The sequence below is a fragment of the Emydura macquarii genome, unplaced genomic scaffold (assembly GCF_026122565.2).
Source record: "Emydura macquarii macquarii isolate MOO-44397 ecotype Brisbane River unplaced genomic scaffold, CSIRO-AGI_Emac_v2 contig_1483, whole genome shotgun sequence".
NCBI lineage: Eukaryota > Metazoa > Chordata > Testudines > Chelidae > Emydura > Emydura macquarii.
Window position 1 is genome coordinate 15,877,422 of NW_027131620.1, and position 19,259 is coordinate 15,896,680.

The 19,259-nt window shown below is 35.8% G+C and overlaps 1 protein-coding gene across 23 annotated transcripts in view; it reads right to left on the reverse strand.

Moving 5' to 3' along the window:
- Positions 1 to 158: 158 nt before the first annotated feature.
- The window catches only part of NCOA3 (nuclear receptor coactivator 3), a 152,570-nt gene continuing 133,469 nt past the window's right edge, over positions 159 to 19,259 (reverse strand). For 21 of the 23 annotated variants that reach the window (XM_067554294.1, XM_067554287.1, XM_067554293.1 and 18 more), the window contains 10 exons: positions 18,926 to 19,061; positions 17,103 to 17,297; positions 16,321 to 16,557; positions 13,513 to 13,639; positions 12,330 to 12,501; positions 11,175 to 11,471; positions 9,414 to 9,518; positions 8,661 to 8,889; positions 6,600 to 6,774; positions 159 to 5,006 (listed from right to left, as the gene is read on the reverse strand). In XM_067554294.1, coding sequence (XP_067410395.1) covers positions 4,850 to 5,006; positions 6,600 to 6,774; positions 8,661 to 8,889; positions 9,414 to 9,518; positions 11,175 to 11,471; positions 12,330 to 12,501; positions 13,513 to 13,639; positions 16,321 to 16,557; positions 17,103 to 17,297; positions 18,926 to 19,061 — 1,830 coding nt within the window. In that variant the 3' untranslated portion in view covers positions 159 to 4,849. The remainder of the gene's footprint in view (positions 5,007 to 6,599; positions 6,775 to 8,660; positions 8,890 to 9,413; positions 9,519 to 11,174; positions 11,472 to 12,329; positions 12,502 to 13,512; positions 13,640 to 16,320; positions 16,558 to 17,102; positions 17,298 to 18,925; positions 19,062 to 19,259) is intronic. The other 2 variants (XM_067554296.1, XM_067554295.1) reach the window with 2 other exon arrangements.

A 19,259-nucleotide genomic window follows, 5' to 3' on the forward strand; every position in this document is an offset into this window, starting at 1 on the left:
CAAATCTAGCCTCTCTCACATAATAGTGTTACATTTTACCACATCATCTTTCAAAAGTGGCTATAACTTTGGTTTTGGTGGGGAAATGCTACATTGCTGGCCTTGATATAATTGGCAGCCTTGCCTGATCTTAAACAGCTGACATACTGAATCATCAATTTCTGGTTTTAAATAGAAACCTTTATTTACATTATTATTAACATCAAAACACAAAAATCAAAAGAGCAGTATTACCTTATAACCAACCCTTTTATAAAACAGCCCACATGGGGTTTCTTGTTTTGTTTTTGCAATGTAAAGATACACACATTTCAAGCAGTACATAATGTAAACTAAATTTAAATGCAATTCTCAATACTGTCTGCCTTCTCCTGAGAATTTTTCTTAAATATTGCTCTCAGAATTATATGGTTTCATAATTGTTGTATCATTCTATCATCAGTCAGTCTGCACTTAAAATCTAAAATAAAATTGTGCTAATTGGTGTGACATTCAAATAGTTTTGTTTATAGCTTTAAAAAATGCTCTTGAATTCTTAACTTTAAAAACACAAATTTAAGATGAGATTGAATAAACATTGTTTATGGATTTGGTAACACATGGTTTCAGTAATCAACAGGAACCCTGGCAGGCATATAATGACACTATGCCTACGATGCCATAGTGATTGTACTGTTAAAAATAGCTATACAGCTTCTTGAATCATTCAGAAAACTCTGCTGCTGTAGAATCCAAATACAGTTGTTAAGAGATAACAAATGCCACCAAAATCAAAGGGCTTTTTTTTTTTTTTTTTTTTTTTTAAAGTAAATACACTTTTCATCCTAGATGCAATATTTAGAATCATTGTTGCCTTGAAAGGTTTCAACAATATTAATTTTAAAAGTTTTTAAAAGGCTTATATGTTTATCATTGAATTAAAACAAAAATCTTTGGATTCAGCAAAAAGTAATTACTGGAGGAAAACAACATTCTAAAAGCAGATGAGGGAAGGATTCTTTGTAACATCCATCAGGTACCACATTTTAGAAGTATAAATAGAATCATTAAAAAAAAGTTAAGGGCAAAATGCATAAAGTAGTACATATCTTGAAGATCTCATTAGTCAAAGCAATCCAAGTTTGCAGCTTCCATCGCTATAATGAACATCTACAAGATATAAAATCATTCTATTCTGATCTAATAAAACAAGCAAGGAATTGCTGCCTTTCAACTATTACGTTGCACTGACTCAGCAGGTGTGTTCTAAAAACCAAGAAAGGGGAAAAATAGTTCCTTACACTTTTAAATATCATGCATTACAACACAGATGAACCAGACTGAGGAGTGGAAACTCAATTACTACAGCCAAATCTATGTTCTGAAGGTTGATTGCACAGACTGGGCTGTATAAAAAGCAGATTCTTATTGTGCCTAGCGGCCCTGGGGAGCAGGACTGTGGCTGTACATTTGGGATGAAAGTTATGCGAAATTTTGCACTGAAATTATTTCCATTAAAATGGAAGAACATGGAAGTTCATTCAAGTTTCTGCAAGACAAAACATGTCTTCATACTTACAGTACCAAAAAGAAATGATCAGAATCACTCATTTTCACTCACGCAGGAGAAGTCTGTTTTCCATTATACAATGAATAATAGAACAAAAGCACCACACGCCTTAAACATTTCTGGTTCACCCCCTTACGGAGTTTCCAGGTTTCAATCATCGTCTGTCTGAAAGTGGATAATCTGTCTAAATAGCATCTTCGTTTTATGGATAAAAAATACTACCTGTCAACAGATAAGATGAACAGACTTGTAACCTAACATTATGAATACTTATAGTAGAGATGCTTGTTTGGAAAATACATTCATTACAATAGAAAAATCCAGTGAGGTGCAGACATTTTGTTCAATTGTGGCTTCATATCCATAAAAATTTCTGGATGTTACGTGAGCACAAATGACTTCTTGCTTGCTGTAAGATGTGATGGTGGAGAAGTAATTAACAACAAATACTTAGCAATAGGCATCTTCTCTAGAAAAACATGTAGGGTTCATTAAAGATAACCAAAAGTCCTGACCATACAGAAGTATGAACTCATTAACTAAAAAGGCAACATGTTTTCATTCATATATATATATGAACTGTTATGACAAGTCATGACAGCTTACAATCCATGAGCCTTTTTGGTCAAATTGCCCTCTATAAAAAAAGAAATGTAACAAAGTATTAACTTAATGTGGAGAAAGCATTAACCAATTGCTTAACTTTAAACAAATGATCTTTTTTAAAAAAAGCTATTATGTTAAAGATGTAAAATAAATCAAATGGCAAAGACCAAAGAAGAAAAAGATATGGGCCCAACTTACCCAAACCAAGGTCAGGTCATTAAATTAAAAAAAATTAAAAGGTCTTCTATCTGGACCTCAACTAAGCTGAGTTTACAGAAATCAACTTGTTAAATATTTAGCTTCACAAACTCTGCAAAAATGAGTTAGTGACCTACAAAAGTCATATATATAATACAATATCTTAATCATATTTACAAAATTTATTCACAAAAAAACCTGCAAAATTCTGATTCAGACTGCAGTGCCTTGCCTTGATTTTTCTGAAGGTTTTATTTTCCCAAAAAACCATGAAGGATTATTGCTCTAATTTCCATAAATTGAAAACATTACAGTACACAGTCTTTTCAATCAACAATTCTTAAGAGATTGGATTTGAAGAAGAACATGAGTACATCCTATCTTTTGATTTATTAAGTCACTATCAAAGATATTGCATTAATCCATTATATAGCCTTTTATAAAGTGCACTCAGCTGCACATCAAAATGTAAATATTAGTCACAATTATGTTTAAATAATTTTAAATTATTTTCTCTGTAACCCCTTGGCATCAATGGGCAGGATTTTGGAACATTAAATGCCAATTCAGTCTGCATTGCCATTTTGCTTGGAAATCCTGACTCCCGGGGATAAGAGGTTTAAAAGCAGCATTTAGATTCAGGAATTAATATAAAAGGATCAAGGCTAGGAACTACATTCTCTGTCAGATATTCTTCTAAGAGAAATCAGATTTTCTTATCCACCATGACTTCTCCAGGCACTTTGGCCTGCCGGTAGTTAAAGGGCTTTGGATAGCTATAGTAAATAGAAAGTGGTTTACATAGAGTCTACCCATCATATTTACTAAAATGCCATTGCCAAAATCACATTTCTAGAGGCAGAGTGCCAAAAATATTTATGACCATTGTTTTGTACACCACAATATACAATAATACAGAGACTGCTTCTACTAAAAAAAAGTCTTTTGTATGAAGTCACTTGGAACATCTTGGTGATCAGCTGGAAAAAAATCAGTTATTTCCATAAGGCCAGTACTAGTTGCCACGAAGAATTTGTAGCTTTTCTTTGTAATACTAGTGCATCATCATCAATATAGATCTACTTTGGGAGATCACAGTTTTAGGTGTCAGCAGTATTTCTGTTAAAGGAAAACACAAAAAGAACAAGTATCAGAAAAACACCAGGGTGAAATTCACAAGGAGCACTAAGGCACCTATGTCCAATGTATAGACACTACTGGCATTCACAAAACTCCTACTTAGCTGCCGCCTAATCCTGTAGGCACCTAAAGACCCCAGGCACCTACATTTCCACTGTTAAAGTCCTGACGCTTCCTAAATTTTGGTGGCTAGGCAAGCACGTAGCCATCTAAGATCTGATGCTGCTTAGCAGCTAGGAGCCCTAACTCAAGCCTAAGGCCCAGCTGCAGTCACAAACTACCTCTACCTTCACAAGCAGGACCCAATCCAGTGGCATACTCAAAGCATGTCTAACCCCGCACAAAATGGGGAAAGTGGGGGAGAAAGGTGCTGGTGGTGCCCCCCCAAACTTTTATCCTATTGGTTAGAGCACTCATGCAGGATGTGGGAGACCTGGATTCAATTCCTTCTTGTGCCTGATGTGAAGCAGGGATTTGAACTTGGTCCTCCCACTTCTCAGGAAAGTGCTCTAATCACTGGGGCATGGGGAAGGTCTCTCTCAGTATCTCCTGAGGGAGCTGCTCTGTTATGGATAAATATTAATTGGAGCAGAAGTACTGGAACCTGGGTCTCCCACCCAGGTGAGTGCCCTAACCACTGGGCTAAAGAGGCATTTTGAAGATTTAAGTATTCAGACAATCAGTTTTTAGGGAGAAGAATGGCCTTTATTGGGCTCTGCTTAAAGATAATAAAAACTAGCATTTCTATTGTACAACACTTGGTCTCCAAAATGCTTTACAGGTGTTAACTGCTTACTCCTCACAGGATGTTTTGCCCATTTTACACACATAGAAACCAAACTGTGCATTTAATTTTATTCCCACTCTCCCATGTGAAATTTGTCAGTTTAGTCTATTTGAAACCTTTATTATTAGCCTGAAGATGGTCTTGCAAGACAGCTTGTAAAATTTCAGCATATACCATTGCCCAATTCAAGTATTTTGGTCTCTAGAATTTCTCCAGGCTCAGTAATACTTAAATGCCCATTGTGTATCTTATCTTGAGTCACAATCATGAGATACCTGAAGGGAAACAACTAGCCTACAAGCAGACTGCCAGGCTTCAGAATGGATTGGTGAAATATCAGCAAAGCTAGACAAAACCTACTGGGGCAAAATGAAAGCTTTGAGAACACTGTGAGACTAGTGAGAACTGAGAACAGATGTGTGTGAGGAAGAAGGCCAGCTTGAGAACCAATTGTACTCAATGGGAAAAGAGGAGACACAGACCTATAAAAGGATCTTATAACCACCAGACCTTTAGGGCTGACCAAGCCTCTGAATCTCTGCAGAATTGTTTATCACTGGAGCTAATTGTTACAGTTGTGTTACCTGGTCTGGACCCATAGGCATCCCTGACATAGGCATGGTATTAATGTTCATTTGTCCAATATGACCACTGCTGCCATTCATGTGCATCATATTATAAGTTGTAGGACTCCCTTGATGGCTGAACTGCTGCTGTGGAAAAGAACTACGGCACAAGAACAAATAAAGTTACCTTCCATAAAGTTTGACTGATATTTTATCCTTATACAGGCCATAAGTTATTGACGTGGCAGAAAGATAATAGAATTAAAACTTTACATAATAACCAGAAGTGGAAGTTACCTCATTTGTTACTTTTACATGTTGGATGGACAATACAGAAATACCAGTACTCAGATCAGTTTTAATTTTTGTTATCTGAAGTTTACAAATCAATTTACCTTTCAGGAATTCGGTAAGTGTTCTTACTAATTAATGGATACAAGCTCTCTCTTATAGCTCCTTTAGAGATTCCAGTGATCACATTAGCACACCTTCATAATATTGTTGTGAACAATTACATTTCTTCCACAGTATTTTGTCAATATTCCTAGACTAAATCTGATTTCTGATTATAAAGATATAAACTCTCATGGTTGTGAGAGATATGAAAAATCTATTTATTTATACCTAGCTAAGGCAGGATCAAGGGCATAAAAGACACTAACTACCACAAAGACATGATATCTCTTATTTGTTTGTTAGAAACAAACATTCAATTTCTCTTCACCAAAATCCTTTTCTGCTGCAAAATGTAAGACATAGGTTTTATATTCAGGTGCAATGAAAGACAATTGCTGGGTCATGAATAAGAAAATGCTGTAGCAAGGGCATTAAGTTCAGCAAAAGTAAGAATATGTAGTCATTTGTAGTTCATGTTCCCAGAATTCAAAGCTGCTTGAAGCAGCATATAAAACAAGGCCATCCACAGCCATGCAGTGGATTTATATTCCCAGCAGATGTCCCTCTAGATGGTTTACACTGAAAGAATCATTGCCAAAATTCCAAAGAGACGACAATTTCATGTTTAACTAGTGCATCAGTTAATGTGTGCTTTATCTATCTTTCCTTCCTCACCACTGCTAAGTAACAAGAAGCATGTATGTGTTCTTAATAAATCTCGGAAAACAAAACAAACATGAACACTTTGTGTATGTGGTGAGTTTTTTATCCAATTTTTCAAAGAATTATAAAGACGTTGCAGATGAGCAAAAGCAGATGAGAAAAAAAGATAAAAAGTTAAGTTTACTGGCCTAGATACTGTTCCTTAAAATCTCCCATGACACCCTTAATCTCAGCCTTGAGGAGTCAAGGGATTCATGGAAACTTTAAATCAGACTCCTTGCCTGTGACTCTTTGGGTTATAACTTTAATATTATTTTTCCTATGTGTGTGCATGCATGCATACACGCACACGTTTTTAATGGAAGGTTAAACACTAACATCTGTTGTCTTCACTAACATGAATGTAGGTTTTATTTACTTAGCCAATGTGTATGCTGTACAAAAAGTGATGTCTACACTAAAGAGCATACAGTGGTGCAGCTATATCAATGCAGCTGTGCCACTGTAAGATCTCTAGTGTGGTGGTAGCTATGTTGGTGGGAGAAGCTCTCCTGCTTAGCAGAAAGTGTTAAGCACCCACCCTTTGAAAAGTGAGTCCCTTTGAAGGGTCTTAATTTGGGCACTTGAAAACTGGGACACCCAAAATCACTGGTCTCATTTTTGAAAAACAGTGATCTATATCTTTACTGCTCACCTGCTCCTGGCCATGTTTCCTGCTGACCAGCTTTTCATCTCAGGGGACTGATACATTGCTGCTGTCTGAGAGTGCTGCATCATGGGATTTTGGGAGGGTCCAATTCTTGATGACATCATTGGGTTAGGAGGGCTTGCTACTCTACTGAACGTGGGATCAGGTTGTTGGCTTATTCCTTACAAGACAAAGAACAAACAAAACAGATGTTAATTATCATCTTTAAGCATTTTTTAGTCTATCTCCTTGCACTGGAGGATGAAAAATGTCACATTTAATATATATTAACAAGCATGATGGTCCTGAGTCCTTAAGAGATTTACAATTGTTCTTAAATACTAGTTTGCATTCCCTTTACTTTTTAAAACTCACTAATATTAACTTACACAGAAATTGGATTTGTATGTGCGCGCACACACACACACACACACACACACACACAAAACTTCATTCAGTTTATTGCCCATCAAAACTCAAAATCCATTCCACAGCAACTAGCTGTGATATCAAATTATCAACTTAATGTGACAAATAAGCAACAGGAGCAAACACTTTAGCAACAAAATCCTGTCATTTTGTAAATAAACTTAGTAATATAGCAAAGGGAATGGAAAAGACAAATAGAGGCTATATCAGAAAATGATTTATGAACAGAAGGTATTTTCAGTTTTCCATAAGTTTTTAGCAGTGTTTTGAAAGATTTGCCTCCAATACCTGAAAAGTGTTTTCAAATAGGAGCTATTTACATTTTCCTCATAACTCATGTGAAAAGAAACAGAAAATGTTTTTCTTTTCAGTATTATTTATTTATACAGCATCATAGGTGTGTATGAAACAAAGAAGCTAACAAATAAGAAGACAGTATGTAATATCCATCTTGATAATTTAATAATTTTGTTGAATCAGGAATGTCTCATATTCCAGTGAGATATATGCACTTAAGAGAATGCTGCAGAATGCTGGTCACATAGAAACTGCTGTAGTGTTCCGTAGCAAATAAGTTACATAATCTCTGGTAAATTATCTATCTGAATTCACAATAATGACTTCTCTCTCTCAAAACTGGATTTTGAGGGCAGCCATATAGTAGTAGGTACATACAGATGCTGCATGAATAAATATTCATTGCTTTCTATAAATGGACTACTGAACAGTTCTATGGAAACCATGCCAGTATGGAATGATCCAGGCAATAAAGTTATCAAAACAGGAGGGGGAGGGACAGGGAGGGGAGAAAAGTAATAGAATCTGTTACACCAGCAAACATATGAATAAATTAATTACATAGTAAGCAAACAGTAAGCTCCTTGGCAGCACATTTAACTGTGGGTTTTTTTGTTTTTTATTTAAATTGGTTTAAATTATAAAACCAAGGGTGCTTCATAATTATAAGGTAATAACCATTTCTTGAGCTGAATAAATGCTGATGCCTTAAAAAAGTCTAAGGTATATTTTAGCCTAGGATGTAAACAAGCTACACAGGTTCGCAGCTTTTCCTACTATGCTCTCTCTCATCCCTGCACTGTCTGTCTGTCTACTGGAGATTTTTGTGCTTAGACTGTCTACTTCTTACAAAGACTGACCCATCCTACTCCTCTCCATTTCTTTCTAACTTTCACTATCTGCAGCAAGGGGAAGCCGAAGCAGCCATTTTTATCATAGGCAGCTTACAAATTCTGGAGGCAGCAGCCAGAGCGCTTTGCATAACAATTGTATAGATATTGGAAAATAACTAATGATAATGTAAATGCTTGGGCTCTCATTGTTTATACTGTATAGTCACAAACAGAAATGACTTGCACGTCTATATGAGAAATAAGTGTTCAGCTATAGATAAATAATTGCACAGCCTCCCTGCGCTCTGACAGAGTGAATTCCATTTAATAATATTTGGTTACAATGTGTTCAGAATACCTGAAAATCCCCCTCCTTACACACACAAGTTTATAAGAATTTTTTATCCCAAGCCTCACTGTGATCTGGAATATTTAGGTAGATGAGATAAATGGAAGAAAGGGAAAATGGAGTGAGGGAGAGACAGAGTTGAGATGTTAGCATCAGTACCATAATTAGGTGGATATGGGAATTGCTGTGAAGGAACTTGAGCCATTGGGGGACCTGCCAGAGAACTGTCCATGCTTCCTGAGGCAGTCACATTTGGTGGTGGACTGAAGGCTTGAGGTTGTTGTTGTTGCTGCTGTATCATCATTGCCATCCTCTGCTGTCTGATATGATGACTTATTAGCTCCCTGTTGCGCTGAGCCACCATCTGAGCATTAAGAAAACCTTGCTGCTACCCCAGAAACAAACAAAAAAAATGTATTGGATGATATTTAACAAGTAAAATTAAAGGCATGCCAGAGAATCAATCCATTTAAATATTTTGTACCCATAGGACCCAGCACATTCAGGGCTAACAATGGAATTCACATTAAGGAAAGCCAGCTGGCAGTGTTAAAATGACCAAACTATCAAGTTTAGGTTTTCATTAGACTATCTTATTCATGCTAAAAACTAATACAGGATGGTATCTTCTTACCACTCATTTCATACAGGTAAAATACTGCTTACACTCTGCATCTGTAGCATATCATAACAGACCACAGGTACTAGTGCCCAGAAGAATGTAATTTCAGAATTGTGGGGGGATATACCCACTTGATACTGAGGATCATTCTTTAAGGCACCAAAGAAAATATATATACTCTGTGGAACCATGAGAGAAGGCCTGAATTCTATAAGGACTTGTGTGTGACATGTTTGTTCCCTGCTATTTTTACAACATGCTATTTCTGAAAGGTCAGCATGATTACTCACCTGTGATCCCACTTGTGGCTGCATGACTGGCCTCATGACTGGGGCACCACCAGTACTTGGATTTTCCATTTTCATCTCAAGTGCTTGACGGGTCTGATTCAAAAACTTAGGGAAAGACAGGTTAACAGTGTGTAAATGGGCTGTGTTAATCTGTTTAAAATAGGAATCTTCAAAAACACCAGACTACAATAACCAAACCAAGTAACAACAACTAAACTCTTTATGGAGGAAAAGAAGAAGAGAAAAAGAAACTACCTTTCTGCAAACATAATTTTTTTATTTTGCATCTAGAATCCAGAGATTAGTGTTTTTACCTAGTTAGATACATAATACTGAAGCATAGAACTGTTTGTGTTCAAATTTAAAGATGAAATTCACACATTCAAATTAAGTGGCCTGGTGTTAAATGGCTTTACTTTCTCATAAAATATTTTGTAACCAAACTTATTTGAAGCATAGTATAGTAGACCAACTCTTGTACTCAGAGTTCCAAAATATACTTAACTACAGGTTTCATCTCTGTTTCAAGAGTGGCTATTGTTAGCGCTACTATTATAAAAAGACACATGACAATTGCTCCAAAAATGTATAGCCTGATTCAATGTCCTGGCTCAGTCAAGAAAGGTGGGGAAGCTCTGAATATATAAACTACCATCTTAATTCTTCCAGCCTCTATTATCTGATACTCCGTTATCTAGAACTTGGTTACAAACCTTTATATTTATTACAACAAAAATTTCCTCTGCTATCAGATACCTTTATGATTCAAAACGTATTGAGTGTTTCCTAATGACTTATGGATAATAAAGGTTGCACTGTAGTGAGGCATATAAACTACATTTCTTAACAGAATATTGAAATTTAAGTCAAAACTATGAGACAACAAATAACCTTATTAAATCAGCACTTTTCTGGCACAGTATTAAAATCTATTTAGTTTTTTATACTGTGCCCATCCCCATAACATGCCTAAAATGGATCAGATTCATAAGGGAGAACAAACAATTTTTAAAAGTACCACCACCATTCATTCACTTATATTTAATACAATTAATTAGATCAAGTGATATCTGAATGTCTCTGTTCACTGAAAAAGCAACTGGTAGATAACAGCACATTTTTGTATTTGTTAAGTCATTGTTCTGAAACAATAAAAGTTAATTTCCAAAATAAGTAAGCTGAAAAGCTATTTATTCATTAAAAAACAAAGCCCAGATATATTTACTGTGGAATTCACTGGTAGAAGACATCACTGAGGCCAAGAACTTAACAAGACTCAGAATAAAGATTGGACAAAAAAAAAAGAGTATCCCTAGCCTCTGCTTGTCAGAAGCTGAGAACAGGCGACAGAGGATGGATTTTATCTGTTCTGTTCATTACCTCTGAAGCACCTGCCAGTGGCCACTGTCAAAAGACAGGATACTGGGCTAGATGGAGTATTGGTCTGACCCAGTATGGCCATTCTTATGACATTTATATGGATAATGAAATCATCCAGAGTTATGTTAAATAGAATTATTTTAAAGAGAGCAAAAATTTGGTAACAATATAAATTTTTGTACTGTAGGGCCAAACTAGCCTCTAACTGGGAGGTACTGTCAGATAGGATGGTTGACTAGATGTCCCAGTCGTGAATTGGTATGGCATATGTTCCCTTTATTCTTATAAAGTAATATAATTCACTATACCGCTCTCCATAGCAACAAAATTGTTCTATCTTTTGGAGTAAGACAAAAGTGTAAACACAAAAGCAAAGATTACCTGCTGCCCTTGAAGCCTCTGCTGGAGTTGCATTCGGAGTTGCTTTGGTGTATTGGTTCGAGGTCTCATAACACTTGCTCTAGGATGCATATTTTGCAGTGGAAAATTACTCTGTTGGCTCATCTGATTCATCATTGAATTAAAGGATTGCTGTTGTCCCTGCATGTTAGTAAAACCTCCTGGTATTGCTGCCCCCTGCCCCTGATAGGGCTGACCATATAACGGAGGCTTCTGGTCAATCATAACGGCAGATTCCTGACCTTGAAATGAATCTTGCTTAGGTTCCAAAGTTTGCCCCTTTAATAGAAAAGCATATTGATAAGAATACTGTAGTTTTAAATATTATCACAAGTAGTAAGTGCTGAAGTATTCATAAAATTAAATACAGCAAAGGAGTCAGCTAGAAAGGCTGTGATCGTTTTTCAACAGAAAATGTGGTGTGTTTGTAGAATGCTATTAGTTGCCTTGGTTTTCACTTCCTGCAGTCTTATCTGTCTGAAGTGATTATAGTTAGTAAATAATGACTTTTCAAAACAGTTTTGAGGAGCCCAACATACAGAATAGTTACAAAAAGCTGCTCCTTTTATAGTTTAATGTGTAGTTTTACTCTGAAGAATGACTTTGTAAAAAAGACTGTGTGTGTGTTTTGTTTTTAACTGCCAGCCATGCAAACGCAGCTTGGGATTTGAACACCATACTGAGTTCTTTTGTGCCTGCACATCATTGCCAGTAAAATATTCTGCGATCTGAACTCTGTAGATGATGCATGAATCACAAGATTCCAATTCACTCTCCCATAGCTGTGCTACCTCTGCAGTGCTAATAGGAATAAACAGTAATATAAAATTGTCTGTCAATAAAATATTGTAAAAAGTCAGGAATCTGAATATATCCAGGTCTGTTATGTTAAAATGGCATCTTCTTACTCAGAGTATTTTTTTTAAAAACATAATAGTACAAGTTCTTTTGGTATAAAGTTTAATGAATACTGGTTGGTGCTTTTCATCAAAGAGAGAGGTTTGAAGCTGATTTTAAAAGAGTAAAGTGGGAAGAAAGAAGGTGAGGAGATTATATGCTTTTTTCATTCACTTTCCAAGTACCAAGATCATACAGGAAACAGGAAAATAAATGGCTAAAAATCTTTTGGTTACTTACCTGATTTACAAGATCAGGAATTCCTAATGCTCTGTCAATTTCCTCCAGTCCAGTGACATCTGTGTTACTCAGCAACGTGTGCAGCTGATCTAAAAGAGCCCTTTCATCACTCTGGCTTTCCATGTTAGGAGGTGGACATAAGAAATCATCCAAAGAATTTCTAACTAATTGTCTATAAAGCAAGTTTAAAACCATTAATTATAAAAAACGTGCGAAATTCTCATATAGCATATGTCACCTGAGAATAGCAAACAACTTTACAGCAATGGGTAAGTATTATCCATGTTACAGAAGGGCAAACTAAGGGATAAAGATAAACACACATGGCCAATGTCACATGTTGAGTCAGTAGCAAAAGGTGAAAACAGAACCTAAGGACTAGTCTACACACATAGGTAATGATAAGCTGGGGTGTAATCTATCCTGTGCTAGCCTGCCACACATTCAAGTGTCCATGTGGACCCTGCTGCTGTGCACTAAAAGTTCCATAGCATGCTTTGATTTATCCCGCTTTGAAATGGGAGTAGATTAAAACACACTAGGTAACTTTTAGTGTGCAGCAGCAGGGGCCACATGGATGCTTAGTGTCTGGTGGGCTACTGCGGGATAGATTTACATCGCAGCTTACCATGAACAGTTAGTGTAGACAAGCCTCAAGTCTTTATTCCCAGTCCACGACTGCATGCACTAAAATGGAAAAGACCTATCAAATCCAACTATCACCAGTTTATGAATCCATGATAGCAAAAAAGATGAGAAATTTTTAGAGAGTTAGAAAAGCACTTTCAAAGTTCACTCCTAACTTCTAGAAACTTCTCACATGGCACTGCCATATATTTTCATATTATAAGATCACATATGTGTTTATAAAAAATGTATTTAAAACAATTAAAACAAAGCTAAAAATTATTCTCAAAGCTGTTAAATCAAGTCATTTTAACATTTGCTGTATGCAATGTTGCCTGAGGTGGTGTTAGTGTTCTGTTATGGGACAGACCCATTTTTTGATTAACCTTGTGTGTCAGTTGCTGCCTACTGCTCATGGAACAAAGGGCTCTGAAAGCACTAAAGGAGTTCAGAAAGTCGTATCTTAGAACAAATACTATTCAAGTTTTTAAGCTCTGCCTGTAGAAGTGATCAGTCATATTCAAACTACGCAGCTTTCAGCTATTCTAAACCCTACCTGTTTTGTGACCCTCGAGGTCCTTGCTCCATGGAGAGCATGCTATCAGGCCATGATCCTGGCTGGTTAGATGGTCCTGGTTGCCCATAAGGATTACCTCCCATACCCATATTAATCTCAGTAGGCCCTATGAAGTAAAATTAATTGCATTATTTTTTAAAAAACAAAGGTCAAATTTAACATCTTACTTTACAATATTCAGGTGAAATAAAAGTTTTGGTGACTCTACAGATTGTGTGTTATATACTGGTAGCTTCAATAGGTTAACAGTCTAATTAGAACTAAATACTTTAAACACCACATACATACACGCGCGCGCGCGCACGAAATATAAAGAACTAGAGCTATTGCTCTCTACGTATGATTTTGCTTTGTAGTATCAGTCCCACAACCTCTCAAATGGGAACAATATGAATGCAGTAACCTTTCAAAATTCAAAAGTGATTTTTCAGGGTGGGTTCATTTAAATCAAAGAGATTTAAATCACCTATTTTAATCATGACTTAAATCAGCAAGCAGGAAACCTTATTTTAAATAATCAATTTCAATCTGGTTTTGCATTGGTACTTTTTAGTTATTTTCCTAAAGAAAGGTTGACTGTCATTTGTTGGTCCATTAAAACATACTGACTTGCAAAGTCTTTACACTAAATTTGGTACTATTTTTGCTAACCAGGAGAATACACTATATTCTAAACACATTTATTTAAGCAATTATATAGCTTAATTTACATTTATTCAGATTCTTAATATATACCTTTTTATTATGTTAGAAATTGGTGAATTATTTCTTATTTACTAAAATATTAATTTTTTTTACTTGTAATTTGTGTCAAGCTCTATTTGAATGAAAATTAAAGTTCAATTACAAATGCACAAAACAGCATTTTAAAATTGTATATTTATTAGTTAAATAAAACTATCTTAAATCTGCTGGATACATAAGAAAAAATGTTTATTAAAACATGTTTTGCATTTAAAACTGATTTACTAACCAAAAAAAGCATTATTGGTAGTCAATGAACTCAACTGATGGTAATGAGAAACTATGACCTCCATGATCTTAGAACTAGTATATCTCATCCTCTTAGACCCAGATTCTATTCATAGATTGGAAGAGAAAAAGGATAACAAGCTTTCCTGCTTTTTCAACTCCCAGTTGGTTTCTTAATTTTGACTATTATTAAACAGAACTTAGCTGAATAAACTGAAAAGAAAATATTTTCTCTGCACATGTAGAAGAAGAGGCTACTGCTGTCAAAATTGACTTAGCACTTCAATAAACTCTGGTTCCATCAAACTGTGATTCCATCAGTTCAGTGGTTTCACTTTTTTTAAAACTTGGCAACAAATATGTACTGCTTAACATTACTTATATAATTAAATTATTTTAATAGATTATTGTAAATTTAGGCCTTAACATAGATTGTCATAATTTCAAATTAAATTTTAAATAGTTTAGGTTTTATTTAAATAAATCTGTGTTCAATTTTAAATTAAAAACTGATTTAAATTTAAAAAAATCCAATTTTTTAATTGAAAAAAAAAAATCAATATTTATCCACCCTGTTCCTCTTGCCAATGAAATCAGGACGCTAGGAATCATGCACTCGGATAGTGGCATGAACACATGTGACATTCCAAAGACAAGTACAAAATAAGTTACTTATCAGCAACTGGTTATTTAAGCGTGTTGCCTCTGCCCTACCCACTTACCTTTCCCTCTTACCTGAAGTTCTACTCCCATAGGATTCTGGTGTTTAACAGAAAGAACTGAGCTGGTTGGGGATCACATCACCATTTAACATCTGCTCCAAACACACAGTGAAGTGTGGAGGCTTTCATGCCATCCCAACTAACATTACTTTTCTAGAAGGTTCCCAAACCTCAGCATGATTCTGCGTATTTCCACTTACAAGAATTCACTTGCAATACAATTCCCAGCAAGATGGGCTGAGGAGTTCTAATTAAACAAGAACTGCAGAACTGTCCTCCCAAACTGAGCATCACTTCCCAATGTCAAGTTGAGAAAGTAGAGCTGAGAAAAGGAGCATACAGAACTTCACGCAGTGGATTTCTATGATGGATATGTTACAGAAATGCCATTGATGCTACCTTAGCCTCAGTAAAGTGAGCCCTCAGACCCTCTGGTACTGTATCCCTTGCCAAAGTATAATACGTTTGAGTATCCAGTCCAATCAACTTTGAGAGGTGGTATGTGGAATCTGACTGCATGATAGTACAGAAAATTAAAAAAAAAAGCTTTTTACAACGACTTTTGACAACCTAAAAAGCTATATACATACTAGTAAAACTACTACTACCACCAATAACTATTACTAATTAAAATAGGAAATCTAATACAAAAAAATAAAGCCAAGACTCCAGATACAGAGTTCTATGCCTGCAGCTAACTAGAGAGTGATTTCTAGAACTCTGCATTTCAGAAGTGGGAATATGTATATAGCCTATAGAGTCTATAGAGATTGAACATGATTATCTATAGATGAATACACTACTTTTTTTTTTTTTTTTTTCCCATAATAGGAAAATGACACCTCCATTAGGAAATATAAGCAAGCAAACCAACAAATAATTAAAAACATGGCATTCCTTGGCCTGAAATGATGAATTATCATTAAGATTGTGGCACTTTCCAAACAGAGGAAAATATGGGCCATGGCTCAAGGAATCCCATCTTTGGATGCAAAGCCAGGTACTGAAATTAAAAGGATCTTTATTATGAATGCTGTATCAACAAACAATATGCATTTTATTAAACAGGTTTATACAAATGTAAATAACTTACTCATATGAATCATCTGCTGTTGTAGCATTGGTCTTGTACCAGGTATGCTATTAGATCGGATGGGCAAACCAGGCATAGAGCCACCCACAGTAGGTCTGGAAAGGGAAGGGTTATAGTCTGATCCTGGTCTCACCATTGCACCAGAGCTTGTAGGTTCCAGTCTGTTAACCTTTGAGTTTGGCAAAACCCAGTCTCCTGCTGGATGCTGATTCAGAGCCATATTTCTGTTGGGTCCACCTAGTACAATGAAAAGCATATAAAAGGTTATTTCTCCTATAGAATATATGATAATTGTGTTATTGGAACCATTTCTCTTTTCTCCCTAATGACAGTGACAACAGCCAATGAGCAGAGAACAGATTACTGAACTCCTATTAAATCTGGCCATGCCAACTTTTGCTTCTTACAAGCATATTAATTTAGCCAAAATTAAGAATATTAACTAATTTTTCAACTGGCTGCCTTCACAAACTGGTCTTGTCAACCACAAATTAAAAAGGCACTTTAGTATTTCAAAACATTTTTTTTTAGTTATTTAGCTAAGACCAAGTTCCAGTAGAACACATGGATGGGATACAACTATATCCTAGTAACTCCAATTATGGACAACAATAGTGACTTAAAATCAGTTTAAAGATTTAGATGGCAAATGTTAAAGATTAATATGCCTTATTCTTATACAATCAGGTTTTTAACTAATTTTAACATATTAAAATTTTAGAATATTTTAAAAAGTTAAACATTTTCAGTTATAATGAGATCTGTATATGTAATCAACAAACCCATGTTTGCTCCAAAATTTTCCTGGTTCTCAATCATTCTTGGACTCCCACCCATCATGTTTTGCTTTTGTAACATGGAGAATGCACTGACACTCCTCACTGGAGGGCTTGAACCCACAGGTATAGGGCTGTCTAAAGACATGGCTCTGTTGAAAACAGGTCGGGCAGCCTGCACAGATTGGGGACTTCTCATACCTGTTAAAGAATTAAAAGATGCTTGGCAACTGTACATCTTTAAACAGAAAACAGAATGTACTATTGATGATTTATACAAATTACATCTATTTATGAACAACTACATTATACATTTAACAAGCTATGAATGGCTATTTTTATTTAATCATTTGTCCCTGCAGTTGAGCCATGACTAGAGAATCTGGTTAGCTGCACTTTCTTCAGACAAAACATAGTTCTTGGACCATAGGTAGAATATGCTCAAACATTAAATTAAAATCTAGGACTCTTTGTCTAGGTGTTCTCCTGACATATGCTGTATTACAATTTGATGAGCACTGTGCATTCCTCTTGATATATTAAGTTTTGGTCTTCAGTTCTTATTTTATACACTGTATAGCTTATTCTCATGAAACTTGGTGTGTGTCGGGAAACTACTGTCCTTCCAAGGTAAGTGTAAAACTCACCTCTCTTAATAATCTTAACTGCAAGCAAGGCTCTATTGCTTCACCCTTACAAAGTTACAATTCTCTCAAGCATCTTAATCCCACTGGGCTCTCCAGCCTTATTCACTTTCAGATTACATCTTTCTGATGACACTCCCTTACCTTACTATGTCAATACCTGGAACCAACTTGCTTCATCGAAACCTATACTGGTTCCTACCCTTTGGTTTGCCCTTGATATATATATCTGTTGCATACATTCAAATGTGCAAATTAGTGCCTCAAAGTAAATAAACAGAAAGACCCACAAGGTCCATCTCCAGTACGAAATTTGGTTCTTTCTGACACTCCTCACGAGGGCTTGAGAAATATACTAGACATCTACTAGCCAGAGGAGTAAACTTACTTGCCAGGAAGTATCTGTTTTAAATGTGTGAAGTACTTATGATAGATAGATTAGACAGACAAAATAGATTAGGCAGACAGACAGATATAATCTCCTCCCCGCGCCCACTTCCTCTACTGGTAGAGATGGCCAGCCCTTTAGAGATAAAAGAGGAGTATTCATTTGACATTGCAGGCCTGAAGATATCTGGGTAGAGCAGTCGCAAATCAGAAGCTTGCCACTTATCCTTCAGCTTTTCTCTGGCCAACTGCAAGGAATTTAGTTCCTTTTTTTAATCTGCAATTGCCCCAGGTCATAACTATATATTTTACCACGGTCTTTGATATATGGATTTCTACAGTGCTGCACTAAAAAGTGCAAGGGGGACCATGAGATGGGAAGTGAAGAGATGTTAACTTTACTCAACATTTGTATGGCACACAAAGCTCTTGAGGCTGCTCTATGTAGTGCTAGAGTCTGGACAGGTCTCCAGCAGGGCCCACAATCCAGATACACAGCTTTGAATCAAGCCATAATTTTTAAAATTTAGTAAAAATCAGATGCTGGTTGAAAAGTGATCTTCAATATCCTCTATCTGATATTTCATAATACTTCACACTAATTATATAAATACAGTCTACCAATGGATAACTAGCTCCATGCACGTAACTTATTCCTGTAGACTGATTTCCTAGCAAATCAGAAAACAAACAAACATTCTCCAAGCAAAGGAGGAGTTAAATATATATTGCATTTAAAGCAAATCACACAATATCCCCTAACTTTCCAGAAAAGCGGAATTAAGTGAACTTCCTTACCCAATGGAACATTTCCTTGAAATAATGCTTGTTTGGTTCCAAGACTACTCCCATTTGTAGACATAGCATTATTGTAAAAATCAGAACTAGTCAGATCACCCAGTATTGCATCCAAGTTATCCAAGTCTCCACTCATCTAAAAAGAAAAAACAAAAATAAATAAATCACTGTTTACTTTCCTATTGTTCATTCTTAAACTTTCCTTGTAGCCCCTCACAAGTCTTAACAACTCATAGCAACATATACAATGAAACATTATTTCAAATTATGATATTTCAGGACTTAGTACTGACTTCCAAATAATTCTTCAGACATCATTCAACTATTTGGTTAG